The sequence below is a fragment of the Saccopteryx leptura genome, chromosome 6, assembly GCF_036850995.1.
Source record: "Saccopteryx leptura isolate mSacLep1 chromosome 6, mSacLep1_pri_phased_curated, whole genome shotgun sequence".
NCBI lineage: Eukaryota > Metazoa > Chordata > Mammalia > Chiroptera > Emballonuridae > Saccopteryx > Saccopteryx leptura.
The window spans coordinates 167762589-167789399 of NC_089508.1; the positions used below are offsets into that span (position 1 = coordinate 167762589).

The following is a 26811-nucleotide window of genomic DNA, read 5'->3' on the forward strand; positions in this document are numbered from 1 at the left end:
GCGCGCTGGGGGGAAGCAGCACCTGGAAGCGTAAGCTCATCAAGCCCGCAGCGGGAGGGGGACCAGGTCTGCGCATTCACCGTTCCCGCCCACGTGCCCAATGTGCCGCAGAAGGCTGAACTCCCGGTTTCGACATTTCTTACACCAGACCACGGATTAAAAAAAAATAATAGTTAAATGCGGGCTTCTCGATGTTTCATCACAGGAAAAGGATTCTGACATAGAATAAAAATGAACTCAAACAAGCCCTAATGAATTTTTTTAAAAGCGTGAGATTGCTAAGGCACGGATGTGGAGCCTGAAGCAGCAGGTGCTTACAGGAGGAAGTGAGGGGAAGTGTCCGACAAAGTCCGGGGGAGGATGGAGAAACAGGAGGAAGCCACTCCCACAGCATCTTGGGGGAGCGGCAGAGGCAGCCCACACCCAGAACAGGGAAAGAAAGGCACACCTATGAAATACTAGCTGGTAGTTCAGGCTGGTCCTTAGCACTCTTGAAGCAGAGGCTGCAAACTACTAGCAGACATATTTTGTTTGGCCAGCACAGTGAATTTGTCACCAACACATAAAAATCAGGAGCTTTTTAAAAATTTTTTTCTGGAAAATTGAAAGAACTAGAAAAACCAGCCACGTGACGCCAGTGCTGGGCTGAAGGCGGGCCAGGTGCGTGCTCCCGCCCCGCCCCCCCCCCGCCCCCCCGCCCCCCCCGCCCCCCCCCGCCCCCCCCCCGCCCCCCGGCGGCGGCCCCAGCCCGCCGCCTCACTCATCAGATCACCGGTTGGACCCCTGCAGGCATTTGCACCAGCCACCCCCACTTCAAGGAATTCAGGCTAAAAGTTCAGCCTCTCTGTGTTCCACTATTTCTATTTCTAACAACAAATTCTTGCTACAAAGATCCTTTCCTACAGCAGAGGTGTTGAGAAAGAACTCAGAGAATGTCTGCAAATCACCTAGAAAGCATGGCCATGTTCTCATCCTTAGCTGCTCACTGGAAGCACCTGGTGAGCTTTAAAAAATACTGCCGCTTGGGTCCCGCCCACAGATCCTGATGTATCGATCTGGGGTGTAACCCAGGTGTCAGGGTGGCACAGAGCTCCCCAGGAGGTCCTTCATGGACAGCCACTGCTGAGAACTCCTGCCTTCAGAGGAGACAGGTTGTTGAGTATGAAGGGTTAAGTTTGTTCCACTGTCAATCTCCAAATACAAATCTCTTGTCTCTGCACATCTCCTCTCATTTGTGAAAGTGGGCAGACCTGGCTGGATAGCTCAGTTGGATAGAGCATTGTTCTGCAGCACAGAGGTTGCCAGTTCGATCCCTAGGCAGGGCACATACGGGGATAGATTGGTGTTTCTGTCTCTCTTTCCTTTCTTCTCTCTCTAAAATCAATAAAATACACATGAAAAAAATTATTCCAAAAGCCTACAAAATGCCATTTACAAGATGGAAAGGAGGTCAAAGTATGTTCTGGTTTCTACCACTCATTTTCCTTCCAACACAATTGAAGGATAAAACACTAAGGAAATGAGGAGAAATTATCCCCAAAGACAAAATTCAGGCAGCACAAACAACTCAAGTACAATAAGAAGCGGCTCACAGTGTCAGGCTTGTACAAAAAAGAAAAATACAATTGCTTTGAAATGCATCAATGCACTAAGTGGAAATTTTTTCAAATATTAAAAATAAGTAAATAAAATTTCCCCAAGACTTTCCATTAATAGCCCAATTTTTATCTTAAGATGGATTCCAAATTGTTACCTCTCTTCAAGTTCTCTGTAAGGCAGTGTGCATTTATAGTCTGGCTTCCGGTCACAGGAAATGCAAACTACTGTCGTCTAACTTTCAAACAGTGATGCTCCCATCCATTACCTTTGAAAAGTACATTTTCGAAATGGTTTCACATAATGAGAATGGCTTCTATTTACTGGACGTCTACTATGTATCAAGAACGCTAGGTACTTTATATCTATATATGATCCAAACTTGGTCCAACAACCTCACAAAGTTAATTCGATGACTTCATTTACAGATTTTTAAAAATGAGTATCATAAAGATTGAAAATTATGCTCTAGGGAGCTTGGTAGGTGGCAGCGCTCGGATGAAACCCAGGTCTGTCTGTCTGACTCCCAAACATGTGCTTTTCACACAGAAAGGAAGATCTGTGCCCAATTATCCCCACTTGCTCAGGGAAAACAGAGGTGACGATCTGCACCACATCTCAGGATGAGTTAGTAGGAGTCAAGATGGTACATAACCTTCCCGCTCTCCACCCGATGTTTTTTCAGCGCCACATCTCGTATGTTACATTAGAAAAGCTATATCGCTGCCAGTTATGTAGTACTTGTGGGTCTAAATCAGATGCTCCTGATTTGAGCTTCTTCAACATTCCTATAAATGTGCCCCCCCCAACCTTAGGTCTGGTACAGTCCTGTCTGTTCCAGGCCTCCTGTGAATCAGGTATCAGGTTCAATTTCTCTGTTCACCCTGGAATCCTCTCATGGATCCTATGAGCAATGACACAAACAATACAAAGACACAAGCACCACTCTCCAGGCCTGTCCTTGGCTGCCCAGTCACCATCCCCAGGCCATCAGCAGGACATCCTGAAGAAGGGTGACATCACCTTCTATGGGTTTCCCCTTTATCTGTGAAATCGTAAAGGGTCTATGCCATAAAAATCCAGCTAGCAGGACTCATCTCCGTGAGGGCCGCTGTTTGAGGCTGGCTCCCAGGGGAGTGGGTCATTTCATGTCCTGGCAGGAAGGTCTCCCCTTCTTTCAGCGGCCAACCTGCATTTGGAAAACTGAGTCTTTGATGTGTTGTATCCGAGAAGTGACTCTTGAGCAAAAGTAGACACAACACAGCTCCCCTGCAAGAGAAAGCAAACAGGCGTTACCACCTCGTAAACAGGCCTCACCCACCAATGCTTATTTGCCCTCTTTTTAAGAGTCACTTGAGTTCAATAACTATGGGTAATTCTTGAAGAAACAGCACTTCTGCCTCCTAATGATCTTGGACTAAAGCAAGCATCTTATTTGATTAAGTCCAATGACCTAAAGGGAGCTGGTTCAAAGGGGAGTGAAGACGGAGCTGAAACGGAGGTCTCGGTCATTCCCATGCGAACGAACGGACTCTGCTGTGCTATCAAACCTCATCACGCCTGGTCTCCCGGCCGCCGGCAGCAAGAACACACACATGTCAGGGCTATTTGTTTTATTCAAAAATGACAGGAAATCAAAAATCTATCCCATGTACGTGTCAGCAGCAGCAGCACCCCCGGCATATTGTTTAGTGAGATTTATGAACCTCTCATTCGGCTCCCAACACAACTTACCCACTAAGCTTTCTAATTATCGAAAGCCCACTTGGACGTATATCCAAGGATTCTGGGGAGTATCTTAGGGCTAGGCACCACATACAACATGGTCACTTTCTAGGTGAATGGAAATTATGCAGCATTTTTTGACAGAGAAAGACAAATACCATATGATCTCAGTTATGTGTGGAACCGAAAGACAAAATAAATGAACCACCAACACAAACAAACTCACAAATTATGCAGCTTTGAAACGTGGTATGCTATTAGAAATAGTCAATAACAACCTCTTATGCACATTTGTGCAAAACTCGCAGAATGTGTTTATTAAGGAGTAAAAACAGCAAAAGTCCAAGGCTGGCAGATTGCCTTCACCGTCCACAGTGCCTATGCCGTTGTCACGTGACAGTGTCGCTTTACGACTGCACAGAATGCCCGTATTTCCACACCGTTATGCATGGGCACTGGGACTTTGTGAGCCATGTTAATGATCGCTGTTGCTGGTACCTTAACTTCATTGTTGTGTTCATCTTAATGCTTTTTTTATGCCTTAAAATAACATCCAACTGGTGATGCCAAAGCTAAAGCAGAGAGCATAAACCATCACACTATTAACTTTGGAATGGAGGTAAGATGTGATCCTATACTATATATAAAAGAAAGGCCAAACCACCACCACAAGGTGCTCTCATGTTAACTTAGGAGAGAGCAGGCTCTAACCCAGGAGACAGAAAACTTTTTCTTTTTCTTTTTTTTTTTTTTGTATTTTTCTGAAGTTGGAAACGGGGAGGCAGTCAGACAGACTGCCGCATGCGCCCGACCGGGATCCACCCGGAATGCCCACCAGGGGGCGATGCTCCGCCCATCTGGGGCATCGCTCTGTTGCAACCAGAGCCATTATAGCGCCTGAGGCAGAGGCCACAGAGCCATCCTCAGCACCCGGGCCAACTCTGCTCCAATGGAGCCTTGGCTGCGGGAGGGGAAGAGAGAGACAGAGAGGAAGGAGAGGGGGAGGAGTGGAGAAGCAGATGGGCGCTTCTCCTGTGTGCCCTGGCCGGGAATCAAACCCGGGACTCCTGCACGCCAGACCGATGCTCTACCACTGAGCCAACTGGCCAGGGAAGAAAACTTTTTCTTACGGCCCTGATAGTGTCTATGTTGGGCTCTGCAACCTGTAAGAGGTCTGCCACAGCCCTTCCTTCTGCTGTTGTACCTAGAACACAGCCGGGAGCCCAGTTGCGTTCCAATAAAGCTTTATTTGCAAAAGCAGACAACAGGCTGGATTTGGCCGGTGGGCTCTCGCTGGCTGGTCCCCGCACTTCAGTTTGTTCCTCTCACCTCTTCTTTTAATGTGGCATTTTACTGCCCAGAAAATCAGTAATTCTTCCACTTAAACCATGCTCCCATTTTCTATAGAGCTAATTTTGAGAAAGTAAAAAGTTCCATTAAAACAGGCACATTTCAAGCTTACAAAAACGTTGTAAAAATAGTGAAGAAAATGAGTTTAAAAACGAGAAGCTATAAGTGGACAAAAGCATCTCAGCGACATCCGAGCTTCAGAGTGTTCTGTATAGTGTTTTCGGTGATGCTTACAAAACTGTAGATGTCTGTCCAAACTCACCAAACGGTGCACTTAACTAACATGGGTCAATTCAGTTGTACAGAGATAATGCCTCAACGAAGCTGATTTTGAAAAAGCTTGTGGATGCATGTGGTAAGGGTATGTACCTCTTACTTTCCATAAAAAGGGTATGCACCTCTGCTCCTCTGCGAATTATGTAAATCGTCTAGGAACTCCATTGCATTAAATGCAACAGTCCTGCACTGAACTTCTGTTTGTATACAGATCTCAACCTCTTGACTTAAGAGAACAAGTTACTTGTTAGAAACAATACAAAGTCCTCAGTTCATGGCTTAGCTTTCAAAAAAAACAAACAAACAAAAACAAGGACATGGGTAATGTAAGACAACAAACCGGTAATGCTTGCTTAATTTCCTCATATTCACTAACAACACTTTAAGTCAAAAACCACATTGGTGGTGTGAGTCACGTCTCCTTTCTGTTCAGGTGTCTCCGCTCCAGTGTGGAGCCTGTCAACATTCAAGCAGGAAAAGGGAAGGCAGGAAGAGGCTGAGAGACTAAGATCAGAGGACAGCCATGCAAAATCACTTCCCTGATTAATCTAAAGCCGACGGAATACATGACAATAGTCTCCGACTCCAGCTAACAGCTTTGTCAGAGCCCCTCTGTTCAATCTGCCTCCATTCAGAGATGAAAGCTCATTTAAAGCAGCTCTTCTCCCAGTGTGGTCCCTGCACCAGCAGCACCAGCAGCGGCAGCGCTGCCTGGGAGCCTGTCAGACACAAATTCTCAGGCTCCACCCAGACCTACAGAATCAGAAACTCTGGGGGTGGGACCCACCAATCCATCTTTCACAAACTGTCCTGATGATTCTGAGGCTTACTAAAGTTTCAGAATGACTAATTTAAAGTTTTAAAACCAAGATAAGACTCTTCCCATGTGAGTAGTGTCCCTCGTTTTCTTATTTAACGCAGAGCGGACTTCAGGTCCCGAGTGTGTGGACCCCGGATGGAGGAGCTTGGTGAGCCGCACGAAATGCCAGATTCTATTCCAACACTTTTGGAGCACCTGTCGTGCGCCAGGCCTGTGCTCAATGAAATGACCTTGTATCCCCTTTCCAGGAATAAATAAATCTATTAGTGTTGTGTCAAGTGTACAGTATGGAGACAAACCCACAAACGAGCAGAAACACTTTATAACTCTCAAATTCACGTGAGCAGGCATCACCAGCATGCTTTGGATGCTGAGGTAATTGCACATTATTGCTCCTTCTGCTTCTTCTTTGGTTAATTCATCCTGATCTTTATTGTGTATCGCTATTAGAGTATCAGGTTGCTTATACAAAAACATCTGTACTATAGTTTAGCCCCATTAAGAAAGTTTTAGGTAATTCTGAATTACCCAAGACAATGTTTGCTGTACTTAAAGGTCTTAACCTTCTCTCAGATGTTAAAACTCAAAGCTCAATACATTTCATAAGGAGCAAATCCCCTATATTTATTTATTTTAGGCTTTGATTCTCTCTTAAGTAATTTTGTTCTGCCCTTTCCACTTTGAACACCATCTTCTTCATATAGACCAGGGGTCACCAACCTTTTTGGGCCATGGACCGGTTTAATGTCAGAAAATATTTTCACTGACCGGCCTTTAGGGTAAATGTATCACGTAACTAAGACAAGCGTCAAGAATGTGTCTTAGACGAATGTAACAGAGGGAATCTGGTCATTTTTAAAAAATAAAACATCGTTCAGACTTAAATATAAATAAAACGGAAATAATGTAAGTTATTTATTCTTTCTCTGCGGACTGGTACCAAATGGCCCACGGACCGGTACTGGTCCACGGCCCGGGGGTTGGGGACCACTGATATAGACAATAAAAACTCCAGGTAAAAAAATTGAAGTGATTCTAAAATTCCCTATCTGTTAACCCTACATTATTTGCCCTAAACCAGAAGCGGCCCATGCTCTGGCAAAAGTGTTCTTCCCTCCATCCTCTGCCCAGGGCAGACATTGCTAATCAATCATGGCACTCTTACCCAGAGCTTGTGAATTATTTTCTAGGCCTCCAAGTCCTTCGCCATAGCATTTCAGGCAGCCATTCCCAATCGATGGGAGTACATATGACTGACAGATTACATGGATTTCACTAGAGCCAATCACCATGCCCCTTTCTGCAGCTCTCAACTCCACCTTCGGCTGCTCTCGGAACAATAAAATTAAAGCTTCAGTTTATCCCGAGCGGCAGTCTCTACAAATCCATGCCACCTTGAGGGCTGTAATCACGCTGGATTGTGCTGAGCAGTTTAAACAATTCGAGTATAGTTGTAACCCAGCATGTAGTTCAAAACTGCTCTGAAAATCAAAGAACCAAGGAAATAAAGGTACAGAACAGATAATGAAACACCTGTGGGACCGTCCCCTGTGCGTGTCACCGGGAATCGTGCAGCATGAGCGGCCCAGGGAGGCGGGTGCATACCACCGAGCTTATAAGCATGAACAGCACGGCCTGAGCAAACAATTCTGGCTTGGCTTTCGGCACTCACGGATGGGTCTTTACTCGGCTGAGGGGGCACCACACTGCTCCTTTAGCAGCGTTTCCATTATTCTAATTCCCTAGAGAGAAAAGAAAGAAAAATCAAAATGCCATATTTCACGGACAAGTGCTTTTACATTTATCACAGCCCTTCCCTTTCCAGGAATCCTAGTCACAGCCGTAGATTCATTTCAGAAAAGTAGGCTCACAGTCACGCCTTACATTTTTCTAATCTTCTGCTCATCAATTTCACATACATTATCGCCACGTGTGCTCAGAACTCCTGAGGGAAGTCGGGAGTTGAGGATCTCCATTTTAAACATAAAAAGAAGTACAGTCCAAGAAAAGCTAAGTAACTTCTTGAAGGTGGCCCAGCTGCTCAGTGGTACTGCCAGAGTTGGAATAGTAAGGCTAATAATTATTATTAATTGAACACTTTCAAATGTGCTACATTCGTTGCTAGGGTTTTATGTGCATTATCCTGGGTAGTGGGTGCTGGGTGCACCCGTGAGATCCCCTCTGGGGCTCAGGCACCCCTTGCCCCATCTACCAGCACTGTTAGCAGCCGAGGCCGCAAAGCCACCCTCTCCGCCAAAGGACGCTGCCTTACCTGAGGTCACGCCCCCTCTCCACAAGCAATGGCCGGTAGATACAGGGGTCTAAAGGCCTGACCCCTTCTCTCAATTCGGGACAACTCTGAGGAGCATCCTATCTCCAGCTCCCCAAGGGATCAGCTGAGACCTTCATCACAACGGTGTCACAGTGCAATGTCACCACAGCCTGACCCTGCTTTCCTCGCCCCCTCCCGGGTTGTCCCTGAGCATCCTCTTAGGCGCCTGTCTGCACCCAGATCCCTGTCTCTCAAGGAGTCCTCGGTCCTGCTAACAGCTGGCCCAGGACACCTGGTTTAATACCCACAAAACCCTCAACAAGTACTGTTCCTAACCCCATCTTACTGATGAGGCCACAGAAACTCAGAGGTTAAGGTCTTTATGCAGCGATTAGGTAATAATGCAGGGAAAGATCAGAGGCATCTGATTCTGTCTCAGGGGCTACCCTTTACCTTCTCACAATACTCACTCCACTACTGTACAGTCGAGCTGTCTACCCACCCACCCTGGCCAGTCAATTCGACCCCAGAGGAAACAGGAAAGCAGATATCTCCTCTTTCTACCTCCCAGGACAGGTGCTGAAGACCAGAGGGTAAACCGCCAGGTAGAAAGACAGGACTACGATGTAATTATGAACTAGGCTCTCAAGGAGGTCCACGCCGTATCCGAGGGCATGGGACACACAATTCTCAGGGACTGGGAAATATTTAGAGAGAATGCCAGCGGGTCAAAGCTAACCTAAAATACACCCCCCCCCCCCCGAGCTCCTCAAAGAAAGATTTTGATTTAATGGGACTCAAGTAATGAGCAGCCAGATGATTCTCACGACCGGGTTTGGGAAGCACTGAGTACACCCACCAGAGAAGGGAAAGGACTTCCTATCTGGGGTTTATTCTGAGCCACAGGAGGGCCACGCACATGTAGAGAAGTTAATAAAATATACTGGGTGGGCCAAAGTAGGCTCACGGTTATGAGTACACTAAAAAGAGTTTATTCTTATATTATTATTTATTTGTCGTTGTATTTGTTATTTGTATTACAACTGTAAACCGTCTTTTGCCCGCCCCTCTATTCAGCACCAAAGCACACTCGGCGAAATGTTACGTTTCCTTCAAGGTTTCAGAGGGTCCTTCAGATTCGGGCCGGCCATCCCCGCAAACTTTGCCACTGCCGTGGAAGGAAGTATTAATGAAAAGATCTCGCCAGAATGCCAAGGAGCATGGAGTGTCGGGTGAACTAGAGCAGCACACTGCAGGGCCGGGCACACCGTCCTCAGTCCGGAGACCTAGCTCACGGCTCTGCCGATTCTTCTCCTGGGGACCGTGGGCTAGCGACTTTTCCTAAGAAGTGTGTTAGACCAGAGAGCTCAGGGGACTGCAAGGCTGACTAGACAGTGCTTTCCACACCCAGCTGCTCACCGGAATTCCTAGGAACCCACAGAAGAAAATACTAGTCCCCACGCCCTTTCCAGATCAACTCAATCACTACTTCCAGTGCGGGGCCTGGAATCTGTAGATTGAAAACATACCTCGTGTGGTCTAAAACACAAGGTCCATTTACTGGGATTTATAAATGGCAGCTTGACATCACTTCCAACTAATAATTAATTTATTAGTTGATCCCTTCCAACTGATGAAATAATCCTCCTTAAACATGTCTGAAGATGCAATATATACAGCAATCCTGTACTCTCAGAGCTACTCCCCTTTTAAAGAATTCGAGGGAAGGTCACCAGCTTGAGCACGGGCTCATCTGGTTTGAGCAAGGCTCACCAGCTTGGACCCAAGGTCGCTGGCTCGAGCAAGGGGTTACCTGGTCTGCTGAAGGCCTGTGGTCAAGGCACATATGAGAAAGCAATCAATGAACAACTAAGGTGTCACAATGTACAACGAAAAACTAATGATTGATGCTTCTCATCTCTCCGTTCCTGTCTGTCTGTCCCGGTCTATCCCTCTCTCTGATTCTCTCTCTGTCTCTGTAAAAAAAAAAAGAAGAAGAAGAAGAATTCGAGGGAAAGAAGAGGAGCAGGGGGTACAACAATCAGTGGAATAAAATTAACCCAAGACCAGAATTGTGCTCATTTCTTCTCTCGTTCACTCAACAACAGATCCAGTTAGCATATATTTATTGTGCACCTACTATGTACACTGGTGAGAAAAGGGGAACAGACAAGATAAAGTCCCTGTCCTCATCGAGCTTACAGTCTACTGGATTTCCTTCCCTGATTTCAGTAAATCCCTGTACAATAATGAAATGTCTTCCTTCTATTTTCAGGAAGACTAGAAACCACCATGCTAATTCTGTTTCAAGCTTCCTTTTGCAGAGGGGGCACATAAATCAAGACGGCTTTAAAACCAGCAGGACACACTCTTTTGGAAGGAAGTGAGCTCTGTGAACTCTCCCCATCCGTCTAAATGAGGAGCCCACCACTTACAGAGCCAAACACTAATTGACATAAGTGAAGACTTTGAGGTTTGCCTTGGGAATTGAAAAACGTTATTTATTGAATCAATTATGTTCACAATGGGGCAGTTGATTATTCTTCCCTTTTCTCCCCTCTTATAACAATTTATTCTTTTTAAGCAGCACAGCACAAAATGGGGGTGAAGAGAGACCTATAAAGTGAAATTAAAAAAATAAAAAACCCTACCTGGGAGGCCAAACCATTCTTCAGTATTTCTGTTTGGTAAAGAAAGACCAAATCAAAGCCCAATCGATACAGTCCTTTCAAATAAAGTTCCAGCACTTAAAACTCAATCCCCAGGATATCAGGCTTAAAAGGGACAAAATCTACACTGCTTATCACACAACGGTGTCTAAAATGCAGAACAAACAAGAAGCGGACCCACCTTCACAGATACGGTTTAAAAGCTTTTTGGACTGACACACCGTAAACCAGCTTAATTTCATTACTTCTTTCCCCTCTGAGAACTCTCTCCTCTCTGTTACTAAACTGTCTTCCTCTACATGCCAGCAGAGAGGGGAGGGGACTCCTTCAGTCCCATTGTCCTCATACCAGAGCTGTGCTGGGAAAACACATCCCCAGCAAGGCGACTTATGTCTTCCAGATTCAAAACGCTTCCCCCTCCCCACTCCGAGAGTCTCCCGAGTCTCTGGGAGCTGATTACTACACAAAATAAAAAGCTTGTCTCAAGAGGAGAGGGAATAAGTTAGAACTAAAGGTGGACTGATCAAGACAGTATGTTTATTTTACCAAACTGATGCTTCCTTAAGAAGCTCCATGTACCTAGCAGGCCCTGAAGAGAGTAATATTAAGACCTTATAAAAATGACAAAGTTCTAAAGCAGTTCTCAGGAAGACCCATCTATGATGGCTCTCTTAACAAAAGAGAAGTCCTCACTGCATTACCACAATGGTAAAAAAAAAAAATGAGTTGGGGGGTGCCGAGGGGGAATTGGGGGGGGGATATATTCAGTGGGACACTTTAATCTATGTAAACACAAATTAAAATAATAAATTAAAAAAGAATCACATGCTGTATAACCATGTAGATGGGTGAATATATTTGGAAATATCAGATCAGAGACAAACTACAGAATAGGAACCTTCATTTAAAAAAAAATTATATTTCCTAAAAACATCAGTAAGTAGATAAAATAATATGAGAGGAGATCATAGTGTTCTGATTACAAAAAGAAACACATAGAGAGAACTTAGAAAACATAGAAAGAGTGTGGAGATAATCAAATATACGATGACAGAAAATGATCTGACTTTGGGTGATGGGCACACAACATAATCAACAGTTCAAATGCTATAGAGATGTTCACCTGAAACCTATGTACACTTAGTGATCAATGTCACCCTGTTAAATTTAATTTTCTAAATAAAATTCAAAAATTTTAAAAAGCAAAATAAAAAATTAAAGTGACTAAAATTATGCAAAAAAAATGGGTTGTTAAAGACGCCCCATGGAAACAGTGCTTTCTCGTGGGTCCAGCTTTGGAGTAAGTTCCAGCCTCAGCATCGGGGTCCTGGAGTGTGAGGGGGTACACCAATGCTGCCTGCAACAGGGGCACAGAGAACACAGGGAGCCTCTGCTCAAGGGGTCAGCAGTCTCTTGGGAGGAAACAAAGGAATGCAAAATAACTGATGTGTAAAACAGCCTCTGAGCAGAGCTACCGGGATTAAAAGAAAATGTTCGATGGGAGAAGGAAAGTGGAGACTAACCCTGTGGGACGGGAGGACCTGCAGAAGCCACAGGAAGAGGGATCTGAGTCAGGCCCAAAGTCTGGGTATGGGTGTGACATATGGAGAGGAAGGGAAAGGCCATGCAGGTGGGAGGCTTAGGAAAAGCCATGCAGGTGGGAACAGCGTATGTGTAGTCTAGCAACCGCCTCCCTGAAGGGTGGGAGCGTGGACTGGAGATGAGACGGTTCTTTCTGACCTTTCCACCCTCCCCCATCCACCCCCCACACCCCCTTCCTTGCACCTTTGCTCTGCTCTTTCCTGGAAGACACAACAGCACAAAAAACATCCCAGCATTGCCACAAATGGCACTGAGATTATGCAAAGATACTATTAGGGAGATTTAGGGTGGAGTGCAAGGTTGGGCAACCTTGGGCATTTAGCTTAAATCCTCTAATCTTCAACAGCTTCGTCTTTAAATGGACATAACAATATGGGCTTGTCCTAAGAATTTGTTAAAATACTCAAAGACATGGACAAGAGTGTGGGGGTTATGGGGTGGGGGGAGGAGAGAGAGGGGGTTGGGGGAGGGGAGGGGCACAAAGAAAACCAGTTGTGATGGAAGGCAATTGGACTTTGGGTGATGGGAATGCAGCATAATCAAATGTCAAAATAACCTAGAGATGTTTTCTCTGAACATATGTACCCTGATTTATCAATGTCACCCCATTAAAATTAATTTTAAAAAAAAGAATTAGTTAAAATAATGTGTGATCTGGTTGGCACAGTACCAAGCTTCTGGTAAACAGTCGGTAAATAAAGACTTGTTCTTCATCTGAATCACTTTAATGATCCCCTAATCCCACTAGAAAGGGACCTTCTCTGTCTTATTCAAGTTGTATACCCCAAAGAGCAATGACTGGGACACAGAAGGCAGGTCCTAAATGTCTACCGAATAAATGAATCTATCCATCAGCCAATCAGTCACCAGCTCTCAGGTCTACCACAGTAGATGATAAAGTGCTCAGAGGCAGGGAACAGAAGTTACTTACGTTTCCATCCTTCCTGTCTAGTGCGGAATCCAGCACAGAATAGGTACTCAGAGTAGATGGATGACAAAACTAATCAACTGACTGCTTTTGTGTACTCGGCTGATAAACTTGAAGGTGGGCATTAGAGTATAATCTGCCCAGCTGTTAGCATTCCTGAGGGCGGTTGAAAAGTTCCAGATACCAATGGTTGCCAAGTGAAAGAACAAAATGAGGAAAGAATAAAGGACGAAAGATAAAGGAGAGGGAATGATGTGGAAAGAACGGACACCGAGGTGGGACGTCAAACAGGTCCCGAAGAAACTGGGTTTGTCGAGAGCAGTGGAGAAAGTGGGGTCATTTCCCACGCTGCAGGCTGCATGAGAAAACCACTCACCTTTTGATAAAGAGATGTGCATCAAGTTGACTTTAAAAATCTCACTTCCCTTTTGATTCTATTTTTTTTTTTATTAAGTTGGTTTGCATCAGACTTTCTTTAAATCTTTTCATTTACATGGGAATGAAAAGTAGAATAAGAATAGGTTACTGCCCTGCTTCAACCCTCCCATAGTATCCACTGCTCTCATAATAAAACCCACCCTCTACCATGGCTAACAAGGCCCTGAATGACCGGCTTCCAGCCCACCTCAACGTCAGCTCTCTCCATTCTTCCCTCACTGCTCTCTCTTCACAGGTCATGCTCAGCGCGTGCGTGCGCACGTGCATGTGTGTGTGTGTGCGCGTGTCTTATTCCCCCTTTGCCTTCTCCTACCTCCCCCACTCCCCCTTCCCTCTGGTGGCCACCAGACTGCTGTCTGTCTAGGACTCAGTTCCTTTCTTTCTCACTCACTGTTCCCTGTGCTCCCAGCAGGATCCTATCCATATCTCTGAGTGGCTGGCCAGCTCCTGGCAATAGTCAGCTCTCAACTCCCCTCCTCCAGATTCCCCTGATTACCCAGGTCAGCCATGGTCTGGGTCAAAGAGCACGATCTTACTGTCTTTACAGCATTCATTGTCCCAAATAATGATCCTGCTTTTAAAATATTTTGTACTGTCTGTCATCCCCTCCCCACAATAGAATGTGAGCTCCATGAGATGCCGAAAAAACTGGCCAGGGAGGGCGAGGCCAAGGGAGGAATCTGTATCCAGTTTTTACATGAAAAAGTAAGAGAAACGCTACGCAAAGCTCCCCCCAGGAGCAGGTCTCTGGCCACAACAAAGCGTCTTTTAATCTGATGCTGTTCAGCTCTTTTCAGGACTTTCTCATCTAAAAAACTAGGATGACACCAAACAATAATAATCATTGAAATTCACTGGCACACATTTTACCTTCATTGGCTAATTCTCACCTCCTATCTGCTTTAGAGGATTATTGTCTTTTATTCAAAGAGAACTGAGGCTCAGAGAAATTAAGCATCCAGACCAAAACTCACACAGATCACGAAGAAGCAGAGCTTTGACCGGACCCAAGGCGAGGCAAACAGGATTGAGGGCCCAGGATCCAGGATATTCCCACACTGGGGGGCTGGAGCTTTCCGTGAGATGGTGTATGTGGAAACACCCTTAGAACACTGAGTATGTAGCAAGAGCTTTCCTTCTCTTCCCTATCGACTATGCTCAAAACCCTGAGAGAGGAATCAGATTTGAGTCCTCCCGCCAAACTAAAGGGCATAATTCTGAATATGTGAATCATATTTAATCACATCCACAAACTATTTTAAACACAATGCTCTTCAAGTGGAAATATCCTGATAGAATATATGGCTTCAATGTAACTTTCCAAAATGGCTAATAAACTCTTGAGTAAGATTCATTTTTATTTTGATAAGTAACTCAATGTCTTTAGGTGTCACCACAGAACATTAAACTCACACAATAATTCAGATGTCTTTGCTTCACATTATAAAGCTTCTTCTCCCCTTAAGAATATTTCATCTCAATTTGTAATGGAAAAGAATATATTCCCAAATAATGAAACCTAAAACTTGGAGAGGACATTATATTATCTAGTCCAGACAGAAAACTCTCAGCAAAGGATAGAAAGTGGCCCATCCGATTTAGAGAGGTGTCCTGGGGTCACATATCAGAATGAAAGATTACAAAGCCATTTCCATATCGCCAACTTTCAAAAAACCCTGACCTAACATGAACATTTTAGTGGCTTTCCTTATTGGTGTTCGTTTGTTTGTTTTATTTTATAAGGTTATTTCCCCCACCCCCAAGGGGATTCAATTATTCTACTCTCATTTTTAATATTTAAAACTGTGACCTGTCTATAATTTCATTGTTCTTGACTACTTGGGCTTCCTGCAAAATATGGCTTTCTTACCACCAATCAAGGCCAGCCTCTGACCCAGTGTCACATGTCATCCATGGTCCCTATTCATTGGTCATCTCTTACCTGCTTAGAAATCTCTACTGATGGGAAGCTTTCTACTCCTAATTACAAGACAACCTTCCTTACACTGAAGCAGGGCTTCCTCAGCACCCGGGACCAAAGGGCCCAGGCCCGACTCTTGTGCTCTTGACTGACAAATGAAAGAACAAGGTTCCTATCAATTCCCTTCATCAGCCATTTTTGCACTGCTCATCAGATGTAAGCTCAGCCATAATTTCACCTGGTTTCTTCCCTATTTTGAGAGGTAAAATAATTAGCAACTTGCTGATACATTTCATCAATAAATTGTCTCTAACAAAATAAATATATCCAACTAACATTCCAATGACAAATCAGTAGATGCCCAGATAATTCTCCTTTTGTCTTTAATCTCTACCCTTCTCCTTCCCCCAGATTCATTCATTTCTATAAGCCAACGAAGCTCTTTCCATATAGGGTCAATCCACTGTGTCTTCAAATCAGGCAGTCCCTTTGAACATAATATAACCTTTCAAAGCTCTGTTTCAGTCAAACACCCATTCCACCGTATCTCAACAATACTGAGGTTAATGATCATTTATCATAAGCTTACTACATGCCTAGGGCTTTGCCTACATTATCTCATTTAATCCTCTGGATAGTCCTATAAGGTAAGATACTTAGACTCTCATCATTTCCAAATAAAGAAACTGGGCCTCAGATCTAACTTGCTCAAGGCCACATAGATATGAGTGGCCAACCTGGAATTCAAAGCTGGATTCCTTCAATGCTTTCTACAATGAGGACCTGCCTCACTGGATTTGTTTCGCCCGTAAAATGGGAGGAGAGAAGAGAATCAGCCTACATCCTTGGCAGGATGGCTCTGAGGAATCCATGAGGCCACAGGAAGCACTGACACAAGACAGACTTTGGTTAACCTTCACTTCCTCTTCTCCCCATGGCCCGAAACGAGGCCACTGATTTCCTTATGGACCTAGAACTGACGGGGGCCCTCCCAATGGGCTCTCACAATATGGCACTCCCATTCAGTTGCCAATTGGTGAGGAAATGTCAGCCGGGGCTCACCTTGTGCTTGTCCCTCTCTCACAAAGCTCCTCTGACCTGTTCTTTACATCGCCTCGAAGGGTCACTAAGACTTCTGATTGACAACCCTGAGGCCTGCAGGGTGAACCAGCTTTCCCTTGGTCTTGGGGATCATCAGCAACAGAATATTAGAACCCTAGGCCTGGGAAAGAGCTCGTTTTTAAGAAGCTGAGGCCCCTACCAGGCTGTGCTGAGCACACTGTCGCCTTGTCTTATTTAATCCTCACACCTAACCTGTGAGTCAGTGATGTGGGGGACATGAGACGGAGCAGGTTAAGAAACTTGTTCAAAGGCACCCAGCTAGGAAGTGCTAAATCCAGATTCACACCCACGTTTTTTGTGACTCTAAGCCCTCGGCACACCACCTCCTTCCAAAGATATGTTAACAGGGGTCTCGTCTCAAATGACCAAAAAAATGGCACGTCACCTTAGGTATGACCCTTCCTGACAGCCCAAAGTTATTTTCATCTATTTTCAGCATGGTTTTAATTTTATACATTTAATGGAGGTAGGGTGAGACTGCACCATTTGTGCCAGACACGTTGCATTTCCTGTTAATACACAGTGAAGGTCTCCCAGGCACCCTGGAGAAGCGGCAGAACTAACATGCCCAGGAAGCAGTTCTGTCTTGACACAGTATCTGGGGATTACAACACCTTGGTTGACTGTCAAACACCAGCACGGAGAGCCCTCTACTTCCCACAAAAAGACTTTTGCTGCTGAACATAACCATTTCTTGGGGACAATACCATAGGGGGTGAGCAAGGTATCATGTCACACCTGGGAGCTGGAATGCTGTCGTGAACTTTAGCAACATAAATATGATGCCAGGCCCACACTCCACATCTGTTGTGTCACCCGTGCAGTGATGGGACCATTATGTTCATGGTAAGTTTAAGAAGTGACACTTTTAAAAAAAATTCTAAGCATTTATCATCACAAATTAACCGGAGCAACCATAACAAAAGCTACATGTAAATGACTTTTTAAAAACTCAAATATCTATATGCAAATAGCAGTCTAAAGATAAAATCCCTGCTGTTTATAAAATGAGTCATTTGCAAAGGGAGGGAAAAACCCACTGTAGAGCTTAGAGACACAAATATTGTTTTAAAAAACTGCCAGCCCCAAAATAAACTGATAAGGGGAAAGTGGAGTAAAATAGAAAAACGCAGATATGCACCTGGGGAGGGGAAACCCAACTTTTCCCTGCTGTGCGTTTCTTCCCTGAGAACCTCCTCCGCTAGTCACACAAAACACTACACTTCTGGTCACCAAATGTGTGAGCTGAGGGGGTTCTCCACAAGAAGCAAGTCTCTGACACCAGGTGGTGTCCTACAATCTAACTCAAGTCTGACACTACCTGGAGATGACATCAAATCCCACAGGTTAAGGGTTCAGTCCCACAAGACAGACAGACAGACACACACACACATTTCATACACTAGTCACAAACCCACACTATCGCCTGTGCTTCTGACCAATTCGCTACAATTTAGAGGTTCTAACAGCCCCCTCCTTGGGTCCAATTAATTTGCTAGAGCAGATCCCAGAACTCAGGGAAACACTTCCATTTATTAGTTCATTAAAGGGTGGGATAAAGGATGCGAAGGACCAGACAGAGGAAGAGATGCACAGGGTGGGGTCTGGGAGGGTCCCGAGCACAAAACTTCTGTCCCGGTGGAGTGGGGGTGAGTCACCCTCCCAGAGTGGATGTGTCCACCAACCCGGAAGCTCTCTAAACTTCATCCTAATGGGACTTGAAGGAGTCTTTCTCACAGGGGCATGATCAATTATTAACTCCATTTCCAGCCCCTCTCTTCTCTTTGGAGGACGAGCGGTGGAGCTGAAAATGCCCAGCATCTAATCCTGACTCGGTCTTTCTGGTGACCAGTTCCCATCCAGGAACCATCCAAAAGTCACCTCGTTAGAACAAGACACTCACGGGTCTCTATCATGGAGGGACCTACAAGGGTTTTAGGAGCCCTGTGTCGGATATGAAGTCAAAGACAAACATTAATTAAAACAAGAGATGCCATGAGATGAAAGTCACGCAGGCCTGCAAACAAAGATGTCACAGAAATCAGGCATTCGTCACGTGAAAGCTAAAGCTATAAAAGTGTATAAGATGTAAGGAATCTCAGTTCGGGGAGCAAGTGTTTGGCTTGCCTCTTTGGAGGTTAAGCTGCTCCACCAGCTAAATAAATCCTACTTCCTTCAAAAACAAGAGATGCTCCTAGTCCTCTTTCTTATCACTTAGGAAATGAAAACAGTTTTACAAATTCTGTGCCAGGACTGGGGGCAGAGACCAATATACATATATTTCCTATGATCTCCCAGAGAAATTGAAGAAATGCCTGTAATAACACAGTTGATAGTGTTACAAAGTTGCTCTACTAAATGGGAAGCATCATTGGGTAATCCTTATGATCACATCCTTTGTATCACATGACCCCAGATACTCTTCGTGGATCAATGACGCCCACGCAGACAATGTTCTAAATCTACCAGCTACCTTGAATGTTAAACAATCTAATAAAACCCTTCCCTTCAATAAAAAAGCAAAGGCTTATACAAAATACATGCACACATCCTTCACTTGTTAATCTGCAAGGGTGAACACCAACCAGCATGATAAGCAGCTCTGGCTGTTCTAATACTGCCGCACCATCCTTCACTCGCATTCACACCTCATTTGGAATTTGGCCGACAAGCTCAGGCTCACTGAGAAATACCTTGCTAGATGGAAGTGTAAAGGGATTCGCTGCTGGCAAAGTAAAATTGGGGAGGAGGAAGATGCAGCCCAGTCATCAAGTGCTCAGACTAAGGGTCCGACGGCCTGGTTTGAATCTGGGTTCTAGCACTCCCTACCTGTGTGATCTGGGCAGGTCAACACCTCTCTACGCCTCCTGGTCTATAAGATGCTGATAACCGTACTTACCCAGACACCTGTTGAGCAAACTAAAGGATGTTGCCTGGGGCATAGAAACTGCTCCATAAACATCACCTGTCATTGTTACCTTTCCTGCTACCCCAATGGGCAAAATGTTTCTCTGCTTTCACGGTTATTATTAAGATAAAATGAAAGCATGAAGGCTCACCATTTTCGGAAAATAATACATTATGTATTACTGCATACATTATGTAAAATATTATGTACATTTGTATACATTATGTATACATATATATATACACATTATGTGTATAAAACATTATGTACATTCATTCACTAATTCAAAATATATTTATTGAGCACTAAGAATGTGCTAGGTATTGAGGTGAGGTGGTGAGCCCCACACAGGAGCCTGTCATTCAGTGAGGAAGATAAAAAATACATTCAAAGAATCATGACAATAGATACTTACTGAGAAGAACGCTTCAGGGAATCTTTTCTAAGGGAATGATACAAAATATAAAAGGCTCTGTGTATAAATGTTTCACACGGTCTCACTTTAATGGTAAAACTTGGAAATGACTTCAATGCACAATACTAAAGCAAAGGCCAAATCAATTATGATATAACTATCAGAGGAAATATTATGCAGTCATTAAAATGATGGCTTTGGAGTTTGCAGTTACTGTGAAGGCATTATGTATAAGAAAATATTACGTGAAAAAAGCAAGACATGAAATTGTACTTATACTATAATTCTGATGGTTTAAAATCTGTATATGAAAGCCTGGAAGGAAGTATGCCAATTGGAGTCAAAATGGAAGGTAATTATCATTTACGGAGTATTCATTGTGTGCTGAGGAATTTAATCACTTAACACTATTTCCTTTAATTCTTACATTCATAAGGTAGGTACTATTATTCCCACTTCGCCTACAAAGAGGTGAAATTTGTATATACCCTATGAGAGAGGACGCCGAGCTTTAAACTCAGGATAGGCTGACTCCAAAGACAGGCTCCTTATGACCACTAAACATTTGTCAATGTCATAATGGGAAAAAGATGTTTTTGCTTACAACTTTGTTGCATTTTTTTTTAGTAACAACTGCTCATTTACTGCGTGCCCAGTCCTGCCCTCGGTTTTTTATGCACATAACTCATTTACTCCTCACGAGAACTCCATGCAGTAGGTTCCAATACTGTCCTAGTTTTACAGATGAGGAAAGTGAAACTTAAAACATTCGATGGGCCTTACCAGGCAGTGGCGCAGTGGATAGAGTGTTGGACTGGGATGCGGAGGACCAAGGTTCGAGACCCCGAGGTCGCCAGCTTCAGTGCGGGCTCATCTGGTTTGAGCAAAAGCTCACCAGCTTGGACCCAAGGTCACTGGCTCAAGCAAGGAGTTACTCAGTCTGCTGAAGGCCCGCTGTCAAGGCACATATGAGAAAGCAATCAATGAACAACTAAGGTGTCGCAATGTGCAACAAAAAAGCTAATGATTGTTGCTTCTCATCTCTCCATTCCTCTGTCTATCCCTCTCTCTTGACTCTCTCTGTCTCTGAAAGAAAAAAAAAAAACAACCACTCGATGGCTTGCCCAAGGTCACAGAGCCGATCAGGACAGAGTATTCTGCTGGTTTCACAGAGTACCAGAGCAAAGGAACAATCATGGCTCTCTCTTCTGGAAACAGAATTGTCATTTGTGTGCAGGTAGTACCTAGTCAAACACATCTGAAATAAATGTTTCAGAATTTTGTTCAAAGACTAAAAGAGTCTCGAGGGAGGAGTGCAATCATGTTTAAATTATGAACTATTTCAAACACATCGAGAAGTGCAGGGAATAGAAAACCCAGTGGGCTGGAGCAAGTGTTGTCTTTACAAGTGACAAAAGCTGCATCCCCACCAAAGGCCACTGGCTGAGAAAATTTTTAATTAGTAGCCTCTACATTCTTTTTAAATTGGGCGTCAATATGAAAGGAGTTAACTCCCCCAAAGCCACCGTTTTCCTTTACTAAGGTAATTCAGAGAAAAATAGAAAAACAGTTTAGCTAGAATCGAAGGAGGAATGCTAGGCAAAGAATAAGGGTCAAATCCCAGGCAGTCCAGGGGATTTGAAAAAAACTGAAAGTGACAAGGAACGGTCACTCCAGCAAACCTGGGTTCAGGAGACACAAAGCTTCTTCCTCCGTAACAGGCAGACATTCCGACCTCCCCATCAACTGCCTGGGGCTCTGCCTGGTACCCCCAGGCCCACAAAAAGTGGGCACAAAGAGGCCCTTCAGCATGAGAAGAAACTCTATAGTCGAGTGGGGAGACAGAATAAGAAATCACAGACAGAGGCGGGGAGGATGACCCAGGCGAAGAGCTGACACCTCGGAGAGCTGGAGGAACACTGAACTAGCATGCCACAGGCTGAGCACACAACTGGACTTGAACCAGTGTATGTACCTGCAAGAAACGAAATCACCTTTGCAATTCAAGTTGCTCGCCCCAGAATTCTGTATTAACCCCTGATTGGAGACGCCTGAATGACATTCTCCTGGCCTTGCTGGTCAAGCTAAGAGCCTTCATTCAGCACAAAGAGGCCAGCTTGTCCAAGCCCAATCCTACAGTGGATCTGATCCACAAAAGATCTGTGCCTCTGACGGCCTTAGTCCACACAGCCTACAGGCGCAGCCTCCATCTTCCCAGTGTTTCAGTGCAGCCTGCGCAGGGCTTTTTCCGTTTTCAATTCTGTGCCTGCCTTAGGTTTGCACGAGGTGCGTGCAGATTTACGGTGGCCACAAATTCCTATTTTCTCATTATCTCTGTATTTGAATTTAGCACAACAGAGGGCGAGAACAGGCTCAGGAAAGCAATAAATTGGTTGGAAATTCTACCCAGAATTGCAGAGCAAATATGACTCCCAAATCTCCAAAGGTACCCAATTGGTTATAAGAGCAAAAGAGCAATAGGAAAGCGAGCATCAGAGTAAGGGTTTTGTAGACAAGGACATTTCCTCTACGTTCTGACAGGGTCTGATTCAAGTCAGATGTACACCCTGTGCTTATGGAGACCAGTCATGCATTGGTTGTGTCTCCCACCCAAGCTTTCTTGGGAAAAGAACTGTCCCCAGTCAAGGAGCCAAGGTCAGACCATCTGGAGTTCCAGCTTCACCACTTACTGGCTGATGACCCAGTGCAAGTAACTTAACCTCTGCGTCCCTTTACCTCCTCATCTGTAAAAAGGAAACGTGAAAATAACAACAGTCCGTCTTTTGGAGGGTTACTGGGAGAACTCAATGTTCCTAAAACAGTGTGGTGCTTGGCTCATAGTAAACACAACACATTGTAGCTACCATGATTATTCTATCTGGCTTTCTCCAAAGTTTCCAGAACAGTCTCTGTTTATAGAAGGCATGGATTAAAAATAAACCAACAGGGAATAGAGGCAGAGGCAGGGTCACAGGGAGCAGAGGGACAGCTGTCAGAGGGAAGGAAGAAAGGGAGATGAGGGGATGGGATCAGAGAAGGTGAAGGCTTAGTGAAACTATATATACATAACACAGAGATACAGATAACAGGACAGCAAATCCCAGAGGGAAGGGGGGAGGGAGTTAGGGGGAGGGGTCAAAGGGGGTGTAATGGGAGATAAGGGGATGGGGGTGAGGGGGTTATATTGAGTGGGATATTTAAATCCATGTTAACACAATAAATTAAAATTAATAAAAAGAATAAGCTAACATATCTATAAGGTCTACCGGAAAGTTCTGTTCGTTTCTATCACTACAAGTTTCGACAGGTAAGCACATGTTTATTTGGCGCATGTGTGCCTCTCTGTTTTTATCACTTAATGTATACATACTGACATAGCAAATTAACTAAAACAAAGTTGATTCACATTAGTATTATGTGTGAAGTGATAGTGTACCCATGGCTACTGATAAAGTTCATTTACGCCACTGTAATTTTTACGAATTTCAACAAGGAAGAAATACTACAGAAGCATGTCTGTCGCATCCACCATATTCTCCGGACTTAGCACCCTCCTCCGACTATCACTTGTTTTTGTCCTTACAAAATTTTTTGAAGGGCAAAAAATTCAAAAATGAAGAAGATATCAAACAAGCACTGGATCAATTTTTCACATCAAAAGATAAAACATTTTTCAAAAATGGGATATACAAATTGCCCTCACACTGGCAAGAAATAATTAATAATAATGGCAATTATATTATTTAATAAAGTTTATTGACGGTAAGAAAAATTTGTATTTTGTTTTATTCCAAAAACGGACAGAACTTTCCGGTAGACCTTATATTACTGGGCACTGAAACTTCGAAGGCACCAGCAAGAACAACAAATCTTTCTGATGTGCAATTTACTGAGCTCATATGAACTGGATTGCAAATGAAATTATTACAACCTTCCCATATGGTTACCACCCCCTCTTCCTAACAAGTACTTTATAAAAGCATGCTCCTTATTTTTAAATATTGTATTGCCACCTCAAGCCTTGACCATCTACTTGTTACATGAATTATCTCGGATACTCTTGGATGCATACTTAGCCTAAAAAGTCATGAATTTTTGTGCTGGATTATTAGTCAGTTCTTTTAAATCTTGGTATTTACACACTGAGGGGAAAGAGGGTGGGTGGAAAAGAAATCATACAATGTCAGAATTGAAAATGATCTCCAAGTGCAATCCTTCATTTTACAAAAAATGAAAGTAGACTCAGAACAACTAGTCCAAGCAACATGGCCGCCACGGTGCGGCCAAGGCAGGGCCAGAGGCAGATTTCCTGATTTCTGGCCCATTCACTCATCAGTGTGCTCTGCAGAGACATGACATCTGATCACTACTCAAATAATGACACTGAGCTCAGGAAACTCCTTTCCGTCATTTCACGTAAGGGCTTCACTTCCCAGGTTTCGTCTAGTTTCATTGAAAGCAAGGTTCCCACATCTTAGTGGGCTGATTTAAGGGGTCCCCAAAAGCTTTACTACTGAACAGTCCATTACAACCCCAATGAATTCGAATGAGCCACAGGGGGATATTGGACCCCTAAGTCTTACAGTCAAGGTAAAAGCATTGATTTAAACTCAGTGGAAGGAACAAAAACTGTATCACTCACAGACACCCAGATGTTTTCACTGCCAAAGCCACATTTCTCAGGACTAAATCTCTAGACATAACAGCAGGATGAGCTGAGCTGGTGGGGAGGAGAATATATTGTAAAAAAGAGAACAGCCACGACTGTTTAACTGATCTGGAAATAAACTGTTAAAAATCAGAATTCTTGGTAATACCCTCACAACATCTAATGAATAAATATGAAGTAAATCGATCTATTTGAGGACTCAGGAGTGAGATTAAAAAGTATTATCAACAGAGGTCAATTGAAAGCTGAGAAATATACCCTCTGGACCGATAGGGACAGAACGTAGTTCACAGGTTCTTTCAAGCAGTTCAAGAAGCGGAAAGAATCTTGACGGAAGTCGCACAACCATGCAGGAAATCAGTCTCCAATATCCAGTCAGCAGGGTCTTCTACTGGTATTCTCATGTCGAACGGGAGACATTTATTTATTCTTTCAAATGAGTTTTGTTTTTGTTTTGTTTTGTTTTTTTCGCTCTTTTTCTTTATCTTGGACACCTGGGGTCTTGAATAGCCACTCTTTTTCAGGGTTGTGATGACCATGCATGTGCATACACTAGACATTCAATTCACAGTAAGGAATGGAGCAGCTCAGCACAACTCATCCAAGGTGACACAACTAACAAGTGTGGAGGAGAACTGAGGCCAAGTAACCAGCTCATGACAGAAGCATTCACTATTAATGTCTTTGGAGTGAAGATCGGAGGACGGGAGTTAACAATCCCATTCCTTCTTCACAGCAATCCTATGAGAGCAGAATAATGAGCCCACTTTCCTGACAAAAAATAGGAGTTCTAGGAAGATAAGTCATTCATTCAAGTCATACAGCAAGAAAGCAGATACCACTCAGAATCACCTCATAGTAGAAGCTATCAATGGGCAGAATTCTTTTGGAAGGAAAATTGGTGATAGGTATCAAAGGTCTTAATAATGTGCTTTAACCTAGGAAGCTACCAGAAGAAATCACACAAGTATTTATTGTCACAGATACACCACAATATTATTTATAATAGTAAGAAAATAGAAATCAACAATAAAAACTATTATGCTAATGGAATATTATGAAGGCATGAAAAATTATGTTTTTAAGGAATACATAATGGCACAAAAACATGCACAATATATACATAAATGACAAAGTTGGGCTAAATAGACTGATTCAACTTTGGTTTTTTAAAAAAAGTTCACATACACATATACAAATATACACAAAGACACATGAACGGGTCTATACCAAAATGTTAAATGTGGATACACTGAGTATTAAACTATGGAATTTAAAAAATGATTTAAAAACTTATCTTTTAAAAAACAACAACATAGTCTTGACCTATACTGTTGCTATCTAAAATTTTTGTTCATATCAGTATTAATAAGGCTATTTACTTATAAAAAGTACATACTTCTTATGTATGTAAACTATTTACTTATAAAAGCACATACTTTTTATGTATGTGAACAGAGAACTGTAAATTCTAAGAATCACTGGAGTTTTTCTACATGCCAGGTATATTTCATATGTGTGTCCTCAATCTTTAAAATAAACCCTGTGAAGTAGGACTGGTACCACTCCATTTTAGAGATGAGAAAATTGAGGGTCCTTGAGGTGAGGTGTGACAGCTGAGACATGAGAAAAGCAGATCACAGACCACGGGGCATTGCTCTAAAATTTCACATTCACTCTCTATGTTAAGCACACAGTCAACACCTTGTTTCACACTAAATGGTCTTTCTAAAGGCAGAACATACTGGGCTTTTAGTTCAGGAGTTGATATTTGGGATACAATTATTAGGATGTCTAGAATTGGTTTCAAAGTATTTCAGCAGGTGCAGTAAAATATCATGGCATGTGTGTTAGTTCAAGTTACACACCAGGTAGTTAGTTGGTCTAACGAAGGCTACATACTTTTGGGCTTCGCTATGTACATCCTAAACAACCTCACTCTCCAGAAACGTCAGTTGCCTTTATCCATGACAACACCATAGGGATTTTTTGTTTTGTTTTGTTTTTTATCATTAGCATAAGGAATGTTAAAACTGTGAATTATCACTAGTGAAGTTAGTGGCTTGCTAACCAGCGTAATGAATGTTAGAGCTGAACTCT

General features: G+C 43.5%; 1 protein-coding gene across 6 annotated transcripts in view; it reads right to left on the minus strand.

Annotated features, from left to right (window-relative positions):
* Positions 1–721: 721 nt before the first annotated feature.
* The window catches only part of PRELID2 (PRELI domain containing 2), a 75358-nt gene continuing 49268 nt past the window's right edge, over positions 722–26811 (minus strand). For 3 of the 6 annotated variants that reach the window (XR_010746123.1, XR_010746122.1, XR_010746119.1), the window contains 2 exons: positions 6933–7509; positions 722–2865 (listed from right to left, as the gene is read on the minus strand). Coding sequence is in view for 1 of the 6 variants with exons in the window: in XM_066341699.1 (XP_066197796.1) it covers positions 7450–7509 (60 nt within the window). In the remaining 5 variants the exon portion in view is untranslated. The remainder of the gene's footprint in view (positions 2866–6932; positions 7510–26811) is intronic. The other 3 variants (XR_010746120.1, XR_010746121.1, XM_066341699.1) reach the window with 3 other exon arrangements.